The sequence below is a fragment of the Vulpes lagopus genome, chromosome 11 (genome assembly GCF_018345385.1).
Source record: "Vulpes lagopus strain Blue_001 chromosome 11, ASM1834538v1, whole genome shotgun sequence".
Classification (NCBI taxonomy): Eukaryota; Metazoa; Chordata; class Mammalia; order Carnivora; family Canidae; genus Vulpes; species Vulpes lagopus.
The window spans coordinates 28,170,204-28,189,539 of NC_054834.1; the positions used below are offsets into that span (position 1 = coordinate 28,170,204).

General features: G+C 49.0%; 1 protein-coding gene and 3 non-coding genes across 5 annotated transcripts; 3 read left to right on the forward strand and 1 right to left on the reverse strand.

The window, feature by feature from the left end:
• The first annotated feature begins 382 nt into the window (after positions 1-382).
• On the forward strand, positions 383-454 carry TRNAG-UCC. The gene has a single exon. It is a non-coding gene; the product is annotated as a tRNA-Gly (tRNA).
• A 352-nt stretch (positions 455-806) lies between these two features.
• Positions 807-878, forward strand: TRNAD-GUC. The gene has a single exon. It is a non-coding gene; the product is annotated as a tRNA-Asp (tRNA).
• Positions 879-6,266: 5,388 nt separating this feature from the next.
• On the forward strand, positions 6,267-6,340 carry TRNAN-GUU. Its single transcript has one exon. It is a non-coding gene; the product is annotated as a tRNA-Asn (tRNA).
• Positions 6,341-7,602: 1,262 nt separating this feature from the next.
• LOC121501273 (low affinity immunoglobulin gamma Fc region receptor III-like) lies at positions 7,603-13,606 on the reverse strand. Of its 2 annotated transcripts, none has more exons than XM_041773177.1 (5): positions 13,482-13,606; positions 12,820-12,840; positions 12,207-12,461; positions 9,661-9,915; positions 7,603-8,966 (listed from the first exon to the last, which is right to left on the reverse strand). In XM_041773177.1, the coding sequence occupies exons 1-5, from the start codon at positions 13,519-13,521 to the stop codon at positions 8,788-8,790; spliced, it is 750 nt and encodes a 249-aa protein (XP_041629111.1). In that variant the 5' UTR covers positions 13,522-13,606; the 3' UTR covers positions 7,603-8,787. The 2 variants fall into 2 exon arrangements, with proteins under 2 accessions (XP_041629111.1, XP_041629112.1); XM_041773178.1 differs by having other exon boundaries at positions 12,207-12,458; positions 13,482-13,579.
• Positions 13,607-19,336: the final 5,730 nt, after the last annotated feature.

Here is a 19,336-nt window from a genome sequence, read left to right on the forward strand (position 1 = left end):
TCTGACTCCTCCTTCCTACTAAACCGTAAAGATCCATTTCCTCTCGCGCCCTTTCCGGCGGGTCTTCAGCCCCAAATCGCCGGCGCCGAATCTCACACTCGGCGGATCCGGAGCTGGGAGCGCGGACCCGAGCAGGCGGCGGGGAAAACCCCGGGCGGAACCGGGCCTCCGCGGACCCTGTGCCCCGCGCCGCCCCCACGGCCTCCGGTCTCGTCCGTAGCTGGCCGACCCGCGAGGAGTCGGGCCGGGATCCATCCTCGCTAAGGGAAGGCTCCGTGTGCTGCAGGATCATGAAAAAAAAATAATAAATAAAAATAAATAAATAAAAATCCACGACCTCCATCTTCCTTATATACGCAATTCCGAGGTCCCGGAAGCATCGGCGTTGGTGGTATAGTGGTGAGCATAGCTGCCTTCCAAGCAGTTGACCCGGGTTCGATTCCCGGCCAACGCAAGCTTTTTTTTTTTTTTTTTTTCCTTTTCTAGGAAGAGTGGGCGTTTTTTTTGTTCTTTTCTTTTCTTTTCTTTTCTTTTCTTTTCTTTTCTTTTCTTTTCTTTTCTTTTTTTTTAAAGGTCTGAACCCAAACTAGGAACTGCAGGCGCCGCTGTTTTCTTCCCGGGTTCCTCTGTCGCTGCAGTCTCCGTCCCCTCCCAGCCGGGCTCGGGCGGTGTCCCACTCTGAAGGCTTCGTTCTCTGCGGCTCCGGTCCAGGGACCGCCGCCGCTCTGGGCTCCGGGTCCCCCGCGGGTCCCGGCGGCTTGATGGTGACTCCTTAAGCAATGATTTGTGAGCTTGCTCCGCGGTTTTCCTCGTTAGTATAGTGGTGAGTATCCCCGCCTGTCACGCGGGAGACCGGGGTTCGATTCCCCGACGGGGAGATGGCGCAGGCTCTTTTTCCTTCCTCCTCGCTGTTCCTGCAGGAGCAAAGGGGATTCCTAAGTAATTTTAGGTTCGCTCCAGGAGTATGGTTGTCCCATGCGGAGTTCTTGGATGATGGGCAGGAGTACGGGTGGGTGCGGTTACTTAGACCCTGGGCCTTAGTCCTGCAAGTTTCCACCTGCTGTACCGCGGATGGGGCTTGCCGCGAGGTGTAACTTCTCGCCGCTCCCCCTGGAAGAGAACCGCAGGGTGCAGCTCTACCCGGGCCCCGTATTCCTCATTTTCCCTCCCCTTCCTGCCCTCTCCCACACCCGCGGCCTACCAGGCGCTTCTTCCTTTCTCCCCCGTCTATTGCTCTCCAGCTGTGCCCCGCCCACGTGCTCTCTCTGCTGCCTTCCCACGACGGAGGCGTGCAAACAGCAATGAGCACTACTCTGACCACCGGAATACCTGTTCTTGCGTCACTAAGAAGTTGTCTGCTTTTGCACAAGCCCCTGTGGGCTTCGGTTTCCTCATGGGTAACGTGGAGGAGCCAAGCTACCGTTTCTGAGACCCTCGGGGGCTCCAAAGCCCTTTGCATGAGTGCCTTGCACTCGCACCTGGCCTGGCGCACCTGGCGCACCTGGCGCGCGCTCTATGCTCATGTTTTAAAAAGATACTACTTTTCCTGAATATAAGAGTAAGATATAGTCCTTGTAGGAAGTATGGGCGATAAGCAAACCACAAAGAAAGAAGAGGCATCCGCATTTCCGTCACCCAGGAAATCAACATTTTGCTGTATGTTTATCTCTTTGGCTTTTTTTAAAATGCAAAATTGGACTCCCAGGGTGCATATTTTTTAACCTACTTGTTTACTGAAAAATGTGACTATTTCTAATTCATTAAATGTGTTAGTCTAAAACGTCCCTTATTCTGGACTTTATATGGCTAGATTTTATATTCATATTTTATTTCTTTGGCTTTTGTAACAGTTTTAATACATGCGTATGTGTTATAAATGTGTTATAAATAAATATATATTATTTGGATTTTCATGCTTTTAAAGTTTATGTAACTGGTATCAGACAATACATATTCTTTTGCAACTAGCTTTTCCTTTTTTTTTTTTTACTAAATATAATTTTTATGGGATTTCTTTATGTTGAGACAGATAGCCATGAATGGTATTCAGAAGATTTTAAACAGTTGCAGGATTTTATATTTTAACATTTTAAACAGTTGCAGGATTATATATTTCCACTATTCCCCATTAGTCCTTAACTATAAATATATAGATAGATAGATGTGTGTTTATGTATCTCATAAAACTGATTTCCAGGTAATGTAAGTTGTAGTGCAAATACTATGTCAATCTTTCAAATCATCTCCAAAATATTTGACTTTTAATAATTGTTGGTTCTGTTTGATACGGCTGTCACTAGCTAAATGATGCCTCCTCCTGAGGCCTGGTTTAACATAGGGGAACTGCATTAACTTTCTGCAATTTCTTTCCAATAAGTTGATAGTCATTAGGTGGCTCGTCTGAGTAAGCTGAGAATTTTTTCCTAAAATTAGGAAAAGCTAGGCATTAATGATACTGAATCATTTGCTACCTTCTGTTGAACTAACAACTCTAATACTTTTTCCTAGCCTTTAAAATGATTTCTACTCAGGTGCTGATCTCGGGGTCATGGGATCGAGCCCTCCATGGGGTGCTGAGCTCATCAGGGAGTCTGCTTGGGATTCTTTCTTTCCCTCTCCTTCTGCACCACCACTTACAATTTAAATACACACACACACACACACACACATAAATATATACATAAAATTAAAAAAAATACTGAGGGTTTTATACATTGGTTTTCTCTATTACACAATAATAATATTCATTCATTCATTTATTGGAATGATATGTGTAATAGGTTGACCACAGCCATCCAGGCTGGCTGAGCCAACATAATATGGTTGTGAGGTGGGAGTTCTGCTGTGCTGCTTGTGTTTGCAGCCTGGCTCTCTGCCTCTGTTTCCCCATATGTAAAAGGAGATAATGATGATAATTATAATTCTCAAATGAGACAGTAAATGTTTAGAATGGTGGCATGAATGAATGAATAAGCATTAATTATCCTTTGTATTACCAAAACAATTATATGGAGGATGTTTGGGGTTTAAAAAAAGACAACCATGTCCCATGAATTGAAGGTAAAATACAATAGGATGGGGAAGGAGGGCGCCTGCCCCCCAGTCTCCCAACAGCCCCACATTTCCCCTATGCTCCAGTCTGCCTGACAGCCTCCATCCTACCACAGGACGGCAGCAGGGCCAGCAGAGGCCACAACACTTGGTGATGCTCCCACTGTGACCCGTGGCTGCCTACCTGCTCTCTGTTATCTCCTGACTCTTGGCACCAAGGTTGGGTGAAGGCTTCCGTTCCCACATGTGGCCACCAGCAAGGGATGCTGCAGAGTAAAACTGAGTGGTAGTGGGCAGCCACAGTCTTGGGGAGCCAAACTGACACTGGGCTCTTGTTAACTGGACCAGGGTTCAGGTGGCAGGGCTCGATAACCAGGATCTGCAGCAGGTTGGCCTACCTCGGACCTGCAGGTTGGGAGGCATTGAGTGGCCTCCCGGCAGTGCCCCCGTAGAGTTCCCTAGAGTCAGCCAGCAGTGCTGTGGGGACTGGCTCTCTGGGGTGTCTAGGGAGAGCCAAAGCAGACCCCAGAAGATGATTCTTTCTGAGGGGCAGTTAACTGGTATGGGCCTGACCAATCACAATGCTACCACCTGTGCATTTCCTTCATTGTAACAGGATTAATTGCATTCCGAACGTTTTCTGTTTTTTTATTTTCTAACAGATTTAACAGAAAAATACTGTTTAATACATATGCTAAACACGGAAGGTTGGTATAGTGTTCCTTTTCCCTGTGCACATGTAAAACCCTGAACAACAATCTGGGTATGTTATATTTTTATTACTATTCAATCCAAGTATTTTTCAATTTCCATTCTCTTTGATCCATGAAGCATTTAAGAAGCATGGGTTTTAAAATTTCCACACGTAGGAGGGTTTTAAAAGATATTTTTTGTAATTGATTCCTGAGTTAAATTGCATCATGTTCAAAGAATGTGTTCTATATGGTGCCAATTCCATAATATACGTTAGGACTTGTTTTATGGGCTCATATAAAGTCAATTCTTGTGAATGTTCCATATGCATTTGAGAAGAATGTACAACCCAAATTATTGGTTGCAGAGTTCTAAATATTTATTAAACCAGTCTTATTGTGTTCACATGCTTAATTTTTTCTCTAATGAATGATATATTGAACACTGTAAGTAAAATGTTGAATTCTCTTACCATAGAATTTGAGGATTCATTCACTGTAAATGCATTTGTTAATTTTCCCTTGTAAGTCTAATAATTCTTGCTTTGATATCTTAATACTATTTTATTAGAAACTATGTTTTTAGAATTATATATTCATCACGAGTTTAATCTTTTATTATTATCTGGTGACCATCTCCATCCTTCATGATGCATTATTATTTAAATTTTGTTTTGTCTGATATTAATGCCAACTTTCTTTTTGTTAGACTATTCCTGCATATCTTTTTTCATTCAATTTTTGTTTTTTTAATGTTTTCATGTCATTTTTCTAAAACAGGATAAATGTATTTTTTAAAAATGCACTTTAACTGACAAATTTTCTCCATTTCTATATAATGTGACTACTGATATATTTGGATTTATTTCACCATCCCATTTTTAAAATATTCTATTTATTTATTCATTTGAGATACAGAGAGAGACAGGCAGAGATACAGGCAGAGGGAAAAGGAGCCTGATGTGGGCCTTGATCTCAGACCCCGGGAATCACACCCAGAGCCAAAGGCAGATGCTCAACCGCTGAGCCACCTAGGCATCCCTCACCACCCCATTTTGTACTTTCTTTTTCATGCCTGTTTTTTTTCCCCTTCTTTTGGATTGCTGTCATGTGTACATGCAAAGTGAAGCACAGGAAATGTATGCATATTAAGTATAAACTGGAAACTAATTTTTAATTCCTGCTGCCAATCCAGTAAAAGAGGTGAAGAAGAGAATCGAGGTTCCCAAACTTGGACTTTGCAGATGAATAAAATTTCCCTTACAATGTCAGTGACCAATATAGAGTTGCCAACTTTTTATTTTGCCAAGTCAGGAAATTTATAGAACAACCACAGCCCCAACTATCGCCTATCCTCACCATAATTTTATAAAGTAAAGAACATTTAAAAACAAACTTTTAAAGTGTAAAAAAAAAAAGTAGTCTCCATGTAGAGATCATCGGGCAAGCTTATGAGATACACACACATACATAATCTGTGCACACACACCTCTATCTACCGTGTGTCCTCTCATTTCACCCAACATCACTGGAAACTTTGACCTGCCCCTAACCTGGAACCCACGGAATGGAGCGCGGTGGTGTAGAAGGAAGAGGAGGTTCTGGGTGGAGGCTGAGGAGGGTGCCACGCCTGGCCACACACTGTGGGTGCCTCGCGCGGAGGGCCCTGGTGCAGGGGATGGGTGTGCCTGGGGCGGGGGCGGAGGCGGGGGGGGGGCTTGGGGGCCGCGGGGAGCCCAGAGGAGCTTCCCCCCAGGTAGGAGAGGAGGCCGGCCGGGCCCTGAGCCCCTGACCGGGATCCCTGGGCTGCCAGCCCTGGATGCCAGGTCTCCGCGCCCACATGGATCCGGATACTGCAGTGTCAACGTCTCTAAGTCTCGGGCGTTTATAGACTCTGCGTCCTGTCCGCGGGCCTAATACACTTTCCCAACAGCTGGGCTTGGAGATTAGTCTTGGTCCGTGAGGTTCCATTGCTTCAGCTGACACCTGATCGTCTAGATCAGCAAAAAAAAAAAAAAAAAAAAAAAAGTTTGCTCTACTTCCCGGAGCAAAACCAAGTGAACTCGCGAGCCGCCCGGGAGCCTCCGTGTTGGCTCCCCCGGAGACCCCCGCTGCTCGGGCCGCTCTGCTCAGTCTGGGTAGACGCTGAGGCCCGGCCGGTCCGAGCAGGTGCCCCCCGGGGAGGAGGGGGGGCTGAGAGGTCCCAGAGTAGTGGATCCCAGCAGGTGCCCCCCGGGGGAGGAGGGAGGGCTGAGAGGTCCCAGAGTAGGGGATCCCAGCAGGTGCCCCCCGGGGGAGGAGGGAGGGCTGAGAGGTGCCAGGGGGGGGTCCCAGCAGGTGCCAGCCCGGGGACGGTGGGGAGTGCGCGCAGGTGCCAGCGCTCGGCGGCAGGGAGGCCCTCCTCTCCCGGGGACCGCCCTGCCGGGCCCCCCTCCAGCCCCAGCCCGGATTTAGGGGCGCCGGGAAAGCAGCACGGACGTTTTCTGCGGTGAACTGACTTGGCAGAGGCGTCAAGCCTCGCCTGTCTCTGTGGCGCAATCGGTTAGCGCGTTCGGCTGTTAACCGAAAGGTTGGTGGTTCGAGCCCACCCAGGGACGGGGCGCGAGCGTTTTTGAGCGCGTGGCTCCTGCGCGGAAGCCGCTGAGGCCCTGGGTTCTCACCCAGCCCGGCCTGGGTGTCCGGGCAGGGGGTGCTCTGCACGAGCCCGGCTGCCAGGACCTGCCTGCCTCCTCGAGAGCCGGCCCGCCGGCGCGTGCAACTTTTTTAAAAGTTTGCGGTCGGGAGGAAGCAAGAACTGATAAGCCGGGGAGTTCGTTTTGTGCTTTGCATTTCTTCACTCCTCGGGCAGGCGTGTCCGGAACCTGGGCCCCAGCGGTGACCGGGGGCGGGGCTGGGCCGGCTGCCTTCGCAGTGTCCCCGCAGCAGCAGCACCTTCCCCTCCAGCCGCACCCCTGCTCCTTCCCCGCTCCTTCCCCCTTGGGCTCACCCAGCTTTCCAGGCCCCCCTCCCTTCCTGGTGCGAGTCTCTGGCTGCCCGAGAGCTTCCTAAAAGGCCAACTCTGCTCCCAGGCCCCGGTGGCCGCGGGCTGCGCTCCCCTAGCTTGGGGGCAGGCCTTTGCTGCTCGGGCCTGGGCGCTCCTCTCCCTCCCGGCTCCTTACTCGGGGACCAGCTGACCTACTTCCTGGACCCCTGCTCTGGCCTTGAACCTTTGCCCACAGGCCTTCAGCGTCTGTCCCCTCTGCCTGGCAAACCAACCCCTACTCATCCTTCGCCCCCACGGAACCGAGTCTCTCCTCTGCAGCCTGTTCTTCGCTCTCTCCTCTGGGCCTTTCTCCCTCCAGTGAAAGCTCCTCCAGGGGATGACCCCTTGTTGTTCATCTCTCCACCTTCAGCACCTAACCCAAGCTCTTCCTACCCTACGTACTACACAGGTGTGGGTTGAAAGTCTGGGCTTTCCTGATGCACTTGCCTCATGTCTGAATCTCATATAATAATTCAGACATCAAGCTTGAACCCTGTTGGCCTGTAGCCCCTATCCAACCCCATGAGGTTGACCCTATACCTCTGTCCAGGCCCCCATCTCCTTTCTCCCGGCACCTTCTCCTGCCCATCACCTGATTGGACCTACCTCTAGCTGCCACCCACCCTCCCATCCCACACCACCTATAAAAGTCCCCTTCACCCAGGTGCCCCAGCAAGACTGGTGAATCTGCAACTGCTTGATTCCCGTGAGCTGTGCAGACAGGATTTCGGAACCCAAACTCATCCCTGGTAGAATTTTGGACAAGAGGAAAAATGGGTCTTATCATTCAGGCCTCATTGCCCCGCTTTTTCCATCTTCAGAGAGCAGCATGCAAGACCTTGTTCAAGGCTTTATTGGAATCAAGAAGTGTTCTGTTTAAAGCTTCTAATACAGAAAGAGACAGCTAAGCTTTCTTCCACAAGCAACTCTCATGACCCCACCCTCACTCCACTGCCAAGGGATTTTAAGTCTCCATAGTTTAACTCAGCAGGATTGAGTGCATTTAGTATCGCTTATCCAACCTTGTTTGGTGAATGATGTGAGCAAAGCTTTGCCTGAATTAGATACTAAAGCAGAAAGCTGGTCAGATGGTCTCCGCACCTGCTCTCTTTCTAATTTTTACTATGCTAGCCACCTAATGTCCTCACCTCCTGCCCATGGCCTCCCAAGTAGTTATCGTTGACTCTTTGGTGTCATTATTTTTCAGTTCAGACCCAGAGATATCTCTGTTCACGAGCTTAATCTGGGAAAGCAATGCTGCTCTTCATCCTATGGACACAGGGTTTGTTCTGCACTCTTTCCCAAGACGCTCCAACCTCCAACCCCCTTCCAGGAGCATTTTCTACTCATGACATCAAGACAATTCATCATTATATACTCACACACAGTCCAGGTTCTAAAAGGGGCTCCCTGCAAAAATCAACTCAAATTACCCCTGTGATTGTTCTGTTACCTACACCACCACTCATGTTCTGGGAAGACAGCCCAGGCAGGGCTGCCTGCTCTTGGTCCAGCTGCCTTGCTCTTTCTCAGCCACCCCCTTGACTGGTTCTGCTGTCTCCCTAGACCCTCCACAGCCCCCACAATCTGTCTGGAAGTGGTTTTAGCGTGCCTCAAAGGCAACCAGCCCTGCAGCAACAGATGGAGACTATTACCCAGCTGGCCCTCGGCTATAATTCTCTTATCCACTTATCCCATTCTTTAAGAACAAGTTCAGATGTTGGGTCACCACCCAGTTGCTTCTCTGTGATAGAATGGCTGAGCGGACAAAGTATCCAGGTAGCTCCGAGATTTCAATTCTGAGTGATGTGGCTACTCACTGGGGGGTTCATTTGGCACTTGAAGATCACGGACTCTTTCTTTCCAGCAGAGACCAAGAGAAAATGGAGTTGAGTGGAGAACCCTCAACCTAGACACTGAGGTATAGTTTTCCTGTGGCTCCCAGAGCTGCCTGTTGGAGGTGATGGGGTTGTGGATCCAGAGAGAGGTCCAGGGGGTTGCTTTCAGGACACACCCTTTGTCCTAAGAGCCCTGGCTCCATACGACTTTGCTGTTCTTCAGGCTCCCCATTGAGCTTCGAAGGTCTCTCTGCACAGCAAAATACAGCCCAGTGTCCACTGCAAATAGAAGTGCCATCACTAGGGAGAAAGGGATTTGAGGCCAGTGTGAAAGGAGTAGTGAGGTTGATGGAAGCGAAGAACCTAATGGAAGAAGCAGAGGAATGAGCACAATGACAGTGGTTACGGCAAAAACGTGGTGTCTGCCCAATTTTTCCATTTTATCTAGTGGTTAAATATACAGGCTTTGAATCTTTGGTGTGATCTGAGAGACAAATTAATGCTCCCCATTCCCTTCCCCTTAGTTACTTCATCCAAGGTAGACCCCAAAGTACCTGTCTCATAATGTTGTGAGGGGTAGCTGGATCATCCAACCCAGTTCATGGAAAGAAGCACTTGGCTTCTTTGAAAGGTGCCCAATAAATGTCAACTAGTCTTTGTTACCAAGGGGGAACTTGAAAGTCAGAGAGGCTATGTGGTTTACCCACTGTCACATGATCAATGAGCAGCAGAGCCAGGACCAGGTTTCTAGGCCCTCCCTGTGTGGAAGTGAGAGGCTCCCACCAGGTTGGAGGGCAGGGGAGGATGGCCAGCACTGGAGGGACACATAACATTGTGGCCATGGTCTGACTGGGGAAAGGCAGGACAAGCGTATTTTTATGGGGCAGGACATGTGGCTTCTGTTTGTGCTGTCACATGGCAGAGTAAATGACAACCCTAGAACCCCTTGTAAAGAAGCCCATGGAATAGTCAAGAATCTCTCCATTCATCTTCACGTTGTGAATGCAGACCCCATACACACAGGGTTCTGGAAGCTCTAGGGCTGCACAGCTCTCACCTTGAATGATGATGTTCACAGCCTCTGAAGACTCATTTTTCTTCCCGATAATCCCCCTGCAGAAGTAGGAGCCATTGTGTTCACTTGTTGCTGCTGGAATGTGGTACTCAGAATTATTGTAAAAAAACTTCTTGCCTCTTCCGTTCTGAAAATACTGAACGTTCCGTACAGGCGTGTTCTTCCAGCTATGGCACTTCAGTTGAATGAGCTCCCCCTCCTGGAACACCAACCGAGGGACCTGGAGCAAGAGCCAGCCTGAAAGACACAGAGACCACAGGCCCAGGAGGCTTCAGAGCAAAGATCTTGTGACGAGGACACTCACCACCCAGATCCTGGGGCGTCATGGAGAGCCAGACTGGGCGCCATCCCTGTAGAGAACCCAAATCATACCAAGACTTTTTGTCTGATGGGGAAGAGAGCCACACCAATCAAACTGTAACGTTAGAGCAGAGGGACTAAGTGAAGAGGTAGGTGGGAAGCCACCTGCAGGGTCCTTAGGACTGCACTTGGATTTGCTATAACAGGTGAGTTCTAGGTCAAAGACTAAAACTTGTATTTGAAAATGATGATTTGTGGGGCACCTGGGTGGCTCAGGTGGTTGAGGGTCTGACTCGTGGATCCGGCTCAGGTCAGGCCCTCAGGGTCGTGGGATAGAGCCCCACATCCTGCTCCATGCTCAGCACAGAGTCTGTTGGAGATTCTCTCTCTCCTTCTCCCTCTTCCCCCCCACACACAATCAATTAATTAAATCTTTACAAAAAAAGAAAATGATGATTTGCTCTGTTAAAGGAAAGGCAGAAAGGTACCTGGGTGGCTCAGGTCGTGATCCCGGGGTCCTGGGATCGAGGCCTGCATCGGGATCTCTGCACAGAGTCTGCTTCTCCCTCTGCCTCTCTCTCTCTCTCTCTCTCTGTCTCTCATGAATAAATAAATAAAATCTTAAAAAAAAAAAAAAACCAAAAAGAATACATATATAGTCTGGTGGCCTTCGGGGGAACACTCTTGCTCCAGTCTGTCCTGTCATGGACTTATCGAATGTCCATAAGCACATCCATTCAACACAGGTGTGGTTGAGCACCACTGTGTACCAGGTGTTGGGCCGCCTGGGGCTACCCGATGACAAAGACCCATGACGCGTAACCTCAAAGACTGTAGACTCGACACAGAAAAACACAAACTCAGAATAATTCCAACACAGTGTGCTACAACAGACTAAGAACAAAGGCCTAGAGGGCCAAAGAGAATGGAATAAAGAGGTTCTGTCCCCCCAAAAGTAAAGAGGACTCCTCAGAGGAGGAGATAAGCGAAATGAGTTTTGAAAGCCGATCAAGAGTTTCTCCTGGTGAGTTGATGCCTGCAGTCACGGTCGTGGGCCCGTAGTATGGTCCTCCTTTACTTCTAAAGTCGGTTTCTAGATCGAACTTCAAGACCAGCTAATAAGTCTCAGACTTGATTTTTCTATTGCTTCTTGTTGGTAATTCCCCCTTTCATTTGGTCTAAGGTAGCCATGTCTCACCCAGCAAGAGAACAGATGTTCCTCCCTGTATAACTCCGTGGCATGAAGCCCGTGGCAGCTATGGGGCGGTCAGAGGCTAAGGAGCCACAGGTGGGGGGCCCAGTTCCCTGAAACATTTTGCAAATCCACCTCCGTTAGGCCCTCCTTCCCCTCCAGGCTCGTTCTACCCATGCACATCGTGCAACTGAGACAGCCATGGAAGTAGCTGTGAGGTGCTCCTGCAGGGACCGGGCTAGGGGGTGTGATTCTAGGATTACCTGTAGAACAGATCCTTGCCTCTGAAATCCTACCCTCACCTGCTTCTGATGCTTAGATTCTGCAAACAACACTAGAGACTTTCATTCCATGATCACCGGTAGGCTGGATGGACGTGTCTCTAACTCTACTAGGAGATTTATGCCAAAGCATAAGTTTGCATGTGGCAGATGGGGAGAGGGCGGTGGATATGACCCTAGGCGGTTAGGAATAGTTTGGAGGGTCGCTTAGGGCATTGTGCATCTGAGAGTCAGGAGGAGATTGAGGTCATAAAAACAGATTCATTAATTTATTCAGTAAATATTATTGAGCACTAATGTCAAGCCCTGACCTTCAGGTGACTCCATGCTACTGGGGACATTCTTTTTTTTTTTTTTTAATTTTATCTATTCATGAGAGACCCAGAGAGAGAGGCAGAGACACAGGCAGAGGGAGAAGCAGGCTCCCTGTGGGGAGCCCGATGCAGGACTCGATCCCAGGACCCTGGGGTCATGACCTGAGCCGAAGGCAGACGCCTAACCACTGAGCCACACAGGTGCCCCTCTTGGGTGCATTCTTTGTGGATGGTGACTGCAGAGACTGTGCCCTGCAGAGTCCCGTATCTATTACGCACCAGGTTTTACATTTTGCCTCAGGCCTCCCTCTGATATAATTCAGGGGGGCCACAGGTCATCTCATCTCAATTTTAGCCCCCAAGACTTGGCTCTTCCCAAGTCTTTTGGGGCCTCCCCTTTTACCCTTTTGCTGATTCCCTTCTTCCCCTTCACCCACTCACCAGTGTGGACTTCTAGCTGCACCGGGTCACTGAGTTTGGAGAGGTCTGTCTGGCACCTGTACTCTCCACTGTTTTTAATGCTGGCATTTTTGATGAAGTAGGTGGATATCTGATTTGAGATGGGTCTCCCATTGTGCAGCCACGTGTAGTTGTCTCTAAGGAGATGGTCCCCCTGGCATTTCAGAGTCACACTGTCCATTGTGAGTACCCTATTCCATTTGGATTCCAGAACCACCACAGCCTTTGGGAGGTCTGCTGAGGAGCCAAGAGAAGGTGGATTAGGGCAGAGAGGTGAGTAGGCCCTACACTGGCCTTTCCAGGGAGGCTCAGAGCCAGAGCGAGCCCATTGCAAACCCATAGTTGGTGACTCGGCCTTGGTCTGTGACTCAGACTTAGAGCACCTTGGCTTCAAGGCACTTAGCCCCATTTCTGGCCTTTCATTATCTTGAGGAAAATTAGCCTGAGAAACCTAAGGCCAAGCCCAACCGTGATGGGGAAGTGCCTCTGACAACCCCACACGGGCAATTTCCTATGCAGCGCGCATTTCCCAGCACCCAGCTGTTAAACACCATATGCCTCCCTCCATCCAACCAAGGCCACAAAGCCAACTCACCAGCTTGTGTGCCAGCAGAAACTGCAAGACAAAAGAGGGAAACAAATACTGAGCAGAAGAGGAGATCAGGGCGGTTCTCGGCTCTCGTGTGGCATGGGCGTAATTCCCGGCCCACCCCTGCTCAGGGAGTCCTAGTGCCAAGAATCAAGGTCTCCAAGGCGACCTGCGCTCTAGTCTGCAGGGTATGCACCTCCTGCCCTCTTCCCAACACCACTTCCTCCTTAGTCTCCACTCCCAAAACAAGGGTGCGGGCTGAATTGCCCTGAATCAAGCCATAGACACAACCTCAACCCAAGTGCCCCAAAAGGGCGAAAATGAAAAGTCTTAGAGGGGAACCCTGGAATGTCAGAATGGAAGAGATAGAATGGATGGGCTCACCCATCCGGTCCATAGCCTTCAACTTACAGACAGGGAAACTGAACCCAGCAGGGTGAGGTAACAGAGACCTCGCAGTCCCCCTCGGCCTCCTGGTTATGCCCAAATCGGGCTGGCATTCTCATCTCTAGCCTCCAAATGGCTTGTCCCGGGAGCTAAATTGAGTGCTCTCCACACAGTAAGGAGTCCTATTCCTTGGTTGGGGGCCCTCCCTGGTCTGAAAAGTGGGCTCCACCAGACCCAGGGCATCTGGAGCTTCTGTCTCAGCCAAAGTGACTCTGACTTACCTAGAAGTAGCAGGGCCGTTGAGGGCAGCAGCTGCCACATGCTGTCACATTAGGGTCAGCAAGTCACTGCAGATATGCCGAGCTCTGAAGGGATGCAGCTAATTTGAAGAGAGGAAGTAAAGAGTCTTTTCCCCCACCCCCTAGCCCATTATTCTTTAGGTTCCTTTTCCCGGAAAGTCATCTGATTTCTGAATCTGAATTCTGACAAGTGAGCCCCAGGATGGGGCAGGAAGGGGAGGAAAAAAGCCGGAAAGAGAAGCTGAGGCGGATGAGCACCCTTGGGTCCACAGAAGACTACAGGCGAGCATCTAGTGACACAGATAAATCTGATCAGTCTCAAATTAAGTTTTCCTACTTGGCGAGTTTGGATCCACTCAGTGCCAAGAACAAGAAGATATCACAACCCTGGGGATGAGACCCAAGGAGAAGGGCATTCCCTGACGGGGTCTCTTGTTTTCCTCCAGAACTCCCCTGCCTGGCCCAGACCCGGCTCCATCCACCTGGACCTACCTGCCTGCATTCATTTAAATCTTCAGACCCGGAGGAAGGGTCCCTCCCTGCAGTGTTGTCTCCACCAGCTTATTTTTCAAGAATTCAAAATGCATGTATGTTGAGGTCTATGACGCACTTCTTAGCATGAATTTGACCATGAGATTCACACCTTCTGTTAAGAGAAGCCCAGGTGAGGGGCAGGGGTGAGAAATGGGGCCCTGGGAGGGAGGAAGTCACTAATTGGTTGAAGGGAAGGCAGAGAAGGCTGCGCGGAGGGAAGGACAGCGGGCAGGAGAGGACAGGAGCTCTTTAGCTTCAACCCACCATCACCAGGGCTGAGCAGTGACAGTAGCCAGGTGAGCTCAGCTCCTCGGGGACCCACTGGCCTGGGCTGGTCTGTGAGCCTGTAGCCCTGGCTCCGGGGTGCCTTATCGGAAAAGGTGGAAGTGCAGTGGCCAAGAAGTCATAAGATTGCTACCCTGTTCCCTCCCTAGCCGCATCTCCCCAACACACGGCAGGGATGTGTATCCTCCCCTTCCCCACTTAGCAGCATCTCCCCTACAGGCCCTTGGATTAGAAGTCTTAGAAGTCCATCAGGAAAAAAAAAAAAAAAAGAAGTCTGTTAGGATGGTTAGAATCACGAGGGACAGGAACCAGGCAGCCATTCTAGGGCTCCCTCTCAAGGGATCCATTTACACCTTGCAAAATCCAGACCTGGATCTGAAAATGTAAAGCCCCAGGCTATGGCACTTTAGGGGCTTCTCTGGGAAAGACACCTCGGCACAGGGTGCCCTCAGGGCTGTGGCAGGCTCAGGGCTGCCCTCCCTGCTCTGCGCTTCTCCTGCCACTTCTGTCTGTGGTCTTCCTGTGGAGGGAGGAGATGCAGGGCATGGACTTCGTAGGAAGGAGGGAGGACCGCAGCCTGAGGAGCCTTCCACAGGTGTGCATGAAGTGCTTACTGAGCCAGCCTCAGTGTGAGCACGGGTTTGGAAGGGCTAATTGTATGGGGAAGGGAAAAGGCACAGTTGGTTGTTTTTTTTTTTTTTTTTTTTTTAGGATGTTATTTATTTATTCATGAGAGACACAGAGAGAGGCAGAGACACAGGCAGAGGGAGAAGCAAGCTTCTCGGGGAGCCCAATGCAGGACTCGATCTCGGGACCCTGGGATCATGCCCTGAGTCTAAGGCAGATGCTCAACCACTGAGCCACCCAAGCACCGCAAAGGCACAGTTTTTGAGGGTCAGTGGTGTTGGGATATCTCATGCCGAGTGTTTGTCTCCATGCCTACCTTTTCTTTTGTCCTTTCATTGTTCTCTTTCCCCTCTCCCCTCTTGCTTGTCTCCCCATACTTTCCCTTGGACATTGAAATAGCAGCCACAGTGCAAGGTTCTGACATCACCAGGCCTGTCAGCTCTCATCCCTAGGAAAGTGGGAGACCGTCAGATAAGCACCTGAAGTGCCTGCTGTCGGACCGGGACCGGGACCGTGAGAGTATTTGCAAAATTCTGCGGATGCACCAGGAGAGCGTCTGTGGCATCTGTGGGAGGGGTCCACGTGAAAGCGAGAATACTTGGATCACAAAAGATAATTGTCTATTCAGCAGGAAGTTTTCGAGATAAAGAGGCCTTTCGGGCAGAGAATCATGAGCCAAGATGCAGTGAAATAGGCTGGCATGTTTGTAGAGCTGGGGGTAGCTCCACGAAGGAGAAGCACCAGCTCAAGGGTTAAGGGCCCTGGGTTTGGGCTAAGTCTGGGTTGGAATCTCAACTGCACCTCTTACTTACCCCTTCTAGGCCTCAGTCTTCTCATCTGTAAAATGGGGCTAAAATATGAGCACTAACCTCCAAGGTGTTGTCGTGAAGCTTAAATGAGGTAATGCATTTAAAGTTATTGGTTCCATATCTGGAAACATACCTACTGGTTTCTATTAGAAGTGCAAGATGGGAGGTGAAGGCCTTCCCTGGTGATCCAAATGAAGTTGTGACACTCTCAACCCCATGATCCTTTAAGAGCTCGTGTTCCTGCTTAGTCATATTCATATTTGTGAACAGTAAGGTCTTTGAGGGCAGGGAAGCTGTTCCTCTGGTTCACACTGTATCCCCAGCATTTAGCCCAGTGACTAAAACAGACTCAGCACTCAATGTTCATGGAGTGATCACAGGGGACTTTGTACGTCATGGTGAACAGTCTGTACCTTCTTAGATTGCTTTCAGAATAATTTCTATAAAATGTAAAACCGACCTCAATGTTTTAAGCTGGGGAATGACATGATCAGTTTTACATTTTATAAAAATTACCCTGATAGCAGTCCAATAAATAAACTGAAGAGGAAAGTGATTGGACATGGAGGGAAAAGTTGGGAAGTTATTATCACAGTCTGGCCGAGAGAAGATTCTCTGTTAAAGAAGTGGAAATGCAATGGAAGCATCTAAGAGAGATGTGACAAAGTTAAAACGCACATGCTTTGGATGAGTGATTGGCTGCGGGGGGTAAGAGAGAAGGAGGGGTCTGGGCGATGCTCAACTCTTTGGTCTGGGTGATGAGGAGGATGGTGGTACATTTCATGGACATAAGAAATAGAGGAAGAGGATCAGGCTTTGGGGAGGGGGGTGATAATGGTCTCAGCTTTTGACATTATCAAGCTCGAGGTAGTTATGATTTTAGGTGGAGATTCTAAGTAGGTGGTTGGGCATATAGACCTGAAACTCAGAAGGCAGGTCCAGACAAAGACAAGATTTAGGAGGTATCAATAGGGTGCTCTACACTGTTGATAAAAGCTTAAGTCCTTTTCCTATGAAAAAAATGCAAGTAAATATACACAAAAATTTCTCTATGATTTAAGAAATTCCTTGAAGTTCATCTAGAGAGCCTAGGTTAAGATGTAGTGTGGGTAACAGCTCTCTATCAGAGTGTTGAGTGAGAAGAAAGGGGAGCTCCGGTGAGGGGAGGGAATAGAGGAGATGGGAGGAGAGGCAGGAGAAGCGGGGGAGTAATGACAGAAGGGTGGCACGAGGCAACTTTCCCATAGTGCGAGTGTGCGTGTGTGCAGAAAGGAAGAACAGCTGACACAGGAGATCACATAGGAGGGGCTAGAGAAGAGAGAATAGGGAAGCCCAGGCAGCAGAGCCCTTCAAGGAGGCAGAAGTCAACAGTATTAAGTGCTGTAGAAAGTTCAAGAAGTCCTTTCAGTGTGACCTTCTGGGAACTATTCATAACTTTTGCCTGAACAATTTCAGGGGCTGGGGTTGGAGGACAAAAACTTGATAACTGTTGGTTGAAGATTGAATAGAAGGAAAAAGGTGTTCTCATGAATGACTACTCCAAAAAATCTCCGTTATGGAGGCTTCATGAACCTATGTCTGGGCGGTCCAGGACCCATACCTCCTCCCCTTCTTCTTCTTTTTAAAAATTTTTTAAGGGATCCCTGGGTGGTGCAGTGGTTTGGCGCCTGCCTTTGGCCCAGGGCGCGATCCTGGAGACCCGGGATCGAATCCCACATCAGGCTCCCAGTGCATGGAGCCTGCTTCTCCCTCTACCTATGTCTCTGCCTCTCACTCTTTCTCTCTCTGTGACTATCATAAATAAATTTAAAAAATTAAAAAAAAAATTTTAAAATACTTTATTTATTTGAGAGAGAGAGAGAGAGAGAGCGCACACAGGAGCAGGGGGAAGGGCTCCATTGAGCAGGGAGCCAGATCCCAGGACTCCTGGGGCAGAAGGGAGATGCTTAACCAACTGAGCCACCCAGGCGCCCCCTCCCCTCCCCTTCTTATCAGCATCTCACTCTCCCTTGAGGAAACCCCCACTGTGAGTAGTCTTAATGGAAAGTGGTGACTGGTTCCTAAATAGAAAGTGGTGATGAGCCAAGGGGGCCAGAACCCCCTTTGCTCTGCCTCGGCCCAGTGTTATGTCCTAAACTGTGTCTCTTACAAATTTATATGTTGAAGTTCTAACCGCCAGGACTTCAGAATGTGACTGTATTTAGAGGTGTATTGGAGGTGTATTTTCAAAGGTAATAACTTTTGAAAGGTTATTAAGTTAAAACGAAGTCATTAGGATGTGCGAATCCAATATGGCTGGTGTCCCTATAAAAAGAGAAGATTGGGGCACAGACCTGCACAGAGGGACGAGCATGTGAAGAAACAAGGAGAAGATGGCCATCGATAAGTCAAAGAGTGAGGGCTCAGGAAAAAAACCAATCCTGACAACATCCTTATCTCAGACTGTGAGCCTCCAGAACCGTGAGAAAATAAAATTCTGTTGTTGAAACCACCCAGCCTGTGGTACTTTGTTATAGCAGCCTGAGCTGACTCAGGCAGGAAACCAAGGCGCAGACGTGTGATCTAGGCTTGGCCAACTTGTCTCTTCTGGAATGTGGAATCCTGAAAAAGTGACACCTACCCACTTATAAGGGAGATTCATTCCTAAGGGAAGCAGATGGTTGGGTCCCAGTCCTCACAGCAGCGGAATAGGCTGACCTGCCCCTACCCAGTTTCCATCCAGCACATTCCTTTCCTTCCCTTAATACCTAGATTCTGATACACTGACGGCCAAGAGCCCTGAGTGGTACAGTAGGAGAGGAGAATCACGTGGAAACTAGAGGGGATCCAGGAAAGAAAAGGAGATTTTGTTTTGTCTTAAGTGAAAGACTTGAAGTTATTTATAGGTCATTTAACTTTCTTGGTGGCCATTATGAAAGGCTTCACTTTCCACTGCAGCCCACTCACTGGTCAGAATGTTAGTGTAGGCAGTTAGTTAGGTGCTAACAGGAGACCTGGAGGTCTGCAATGGGTGAGTCTTGGCCAGCTATCAGGAAAGCCAGAGCCCTCCACTGGAAACTGAATCAAACCAGACAGGCCCAAGATGGCGGATGCCATGACAGGAACCTCTGACCAACTAAGGAAGAAAAAGTGCAAACCCCTGCATCTCTGCTCTAACTAATGAATATTCCACTCCCTAGTTGACAACAGTCAATAAATATAGAAACTCACTGCAGGGGGTGGGGTGGTGGTGGTGAGCAGCTCTCTTTTTGAGCTCATAGGCTCTCACATCTTGAGAATGTACTTTTCGCTTTAATCAACTTCCCCCTTGGGTTGCTTATTCACTGGGTGGTGTCTGTCCTTTAATTCTTTCTTTTGGGGACACATGGGTGGCTCAGTGGTTGAGCACCTGCCTTTGGCTCAGGTCGTGATCCCTGGGTCCTGGGATCATGTTCCAAATTGGACTCCCTGCGGGGAGCCTGCTTCTGCCTCTGCCTGTGTCTCTCCCTCTCTGTGTCTCTCATGAATAGCTAAAAAAAAAAAAAAAAAAAAAAAAAAAAATCTTTCTTTTGAAGAGACTAAGAACCTTTGGTGACATCTTTG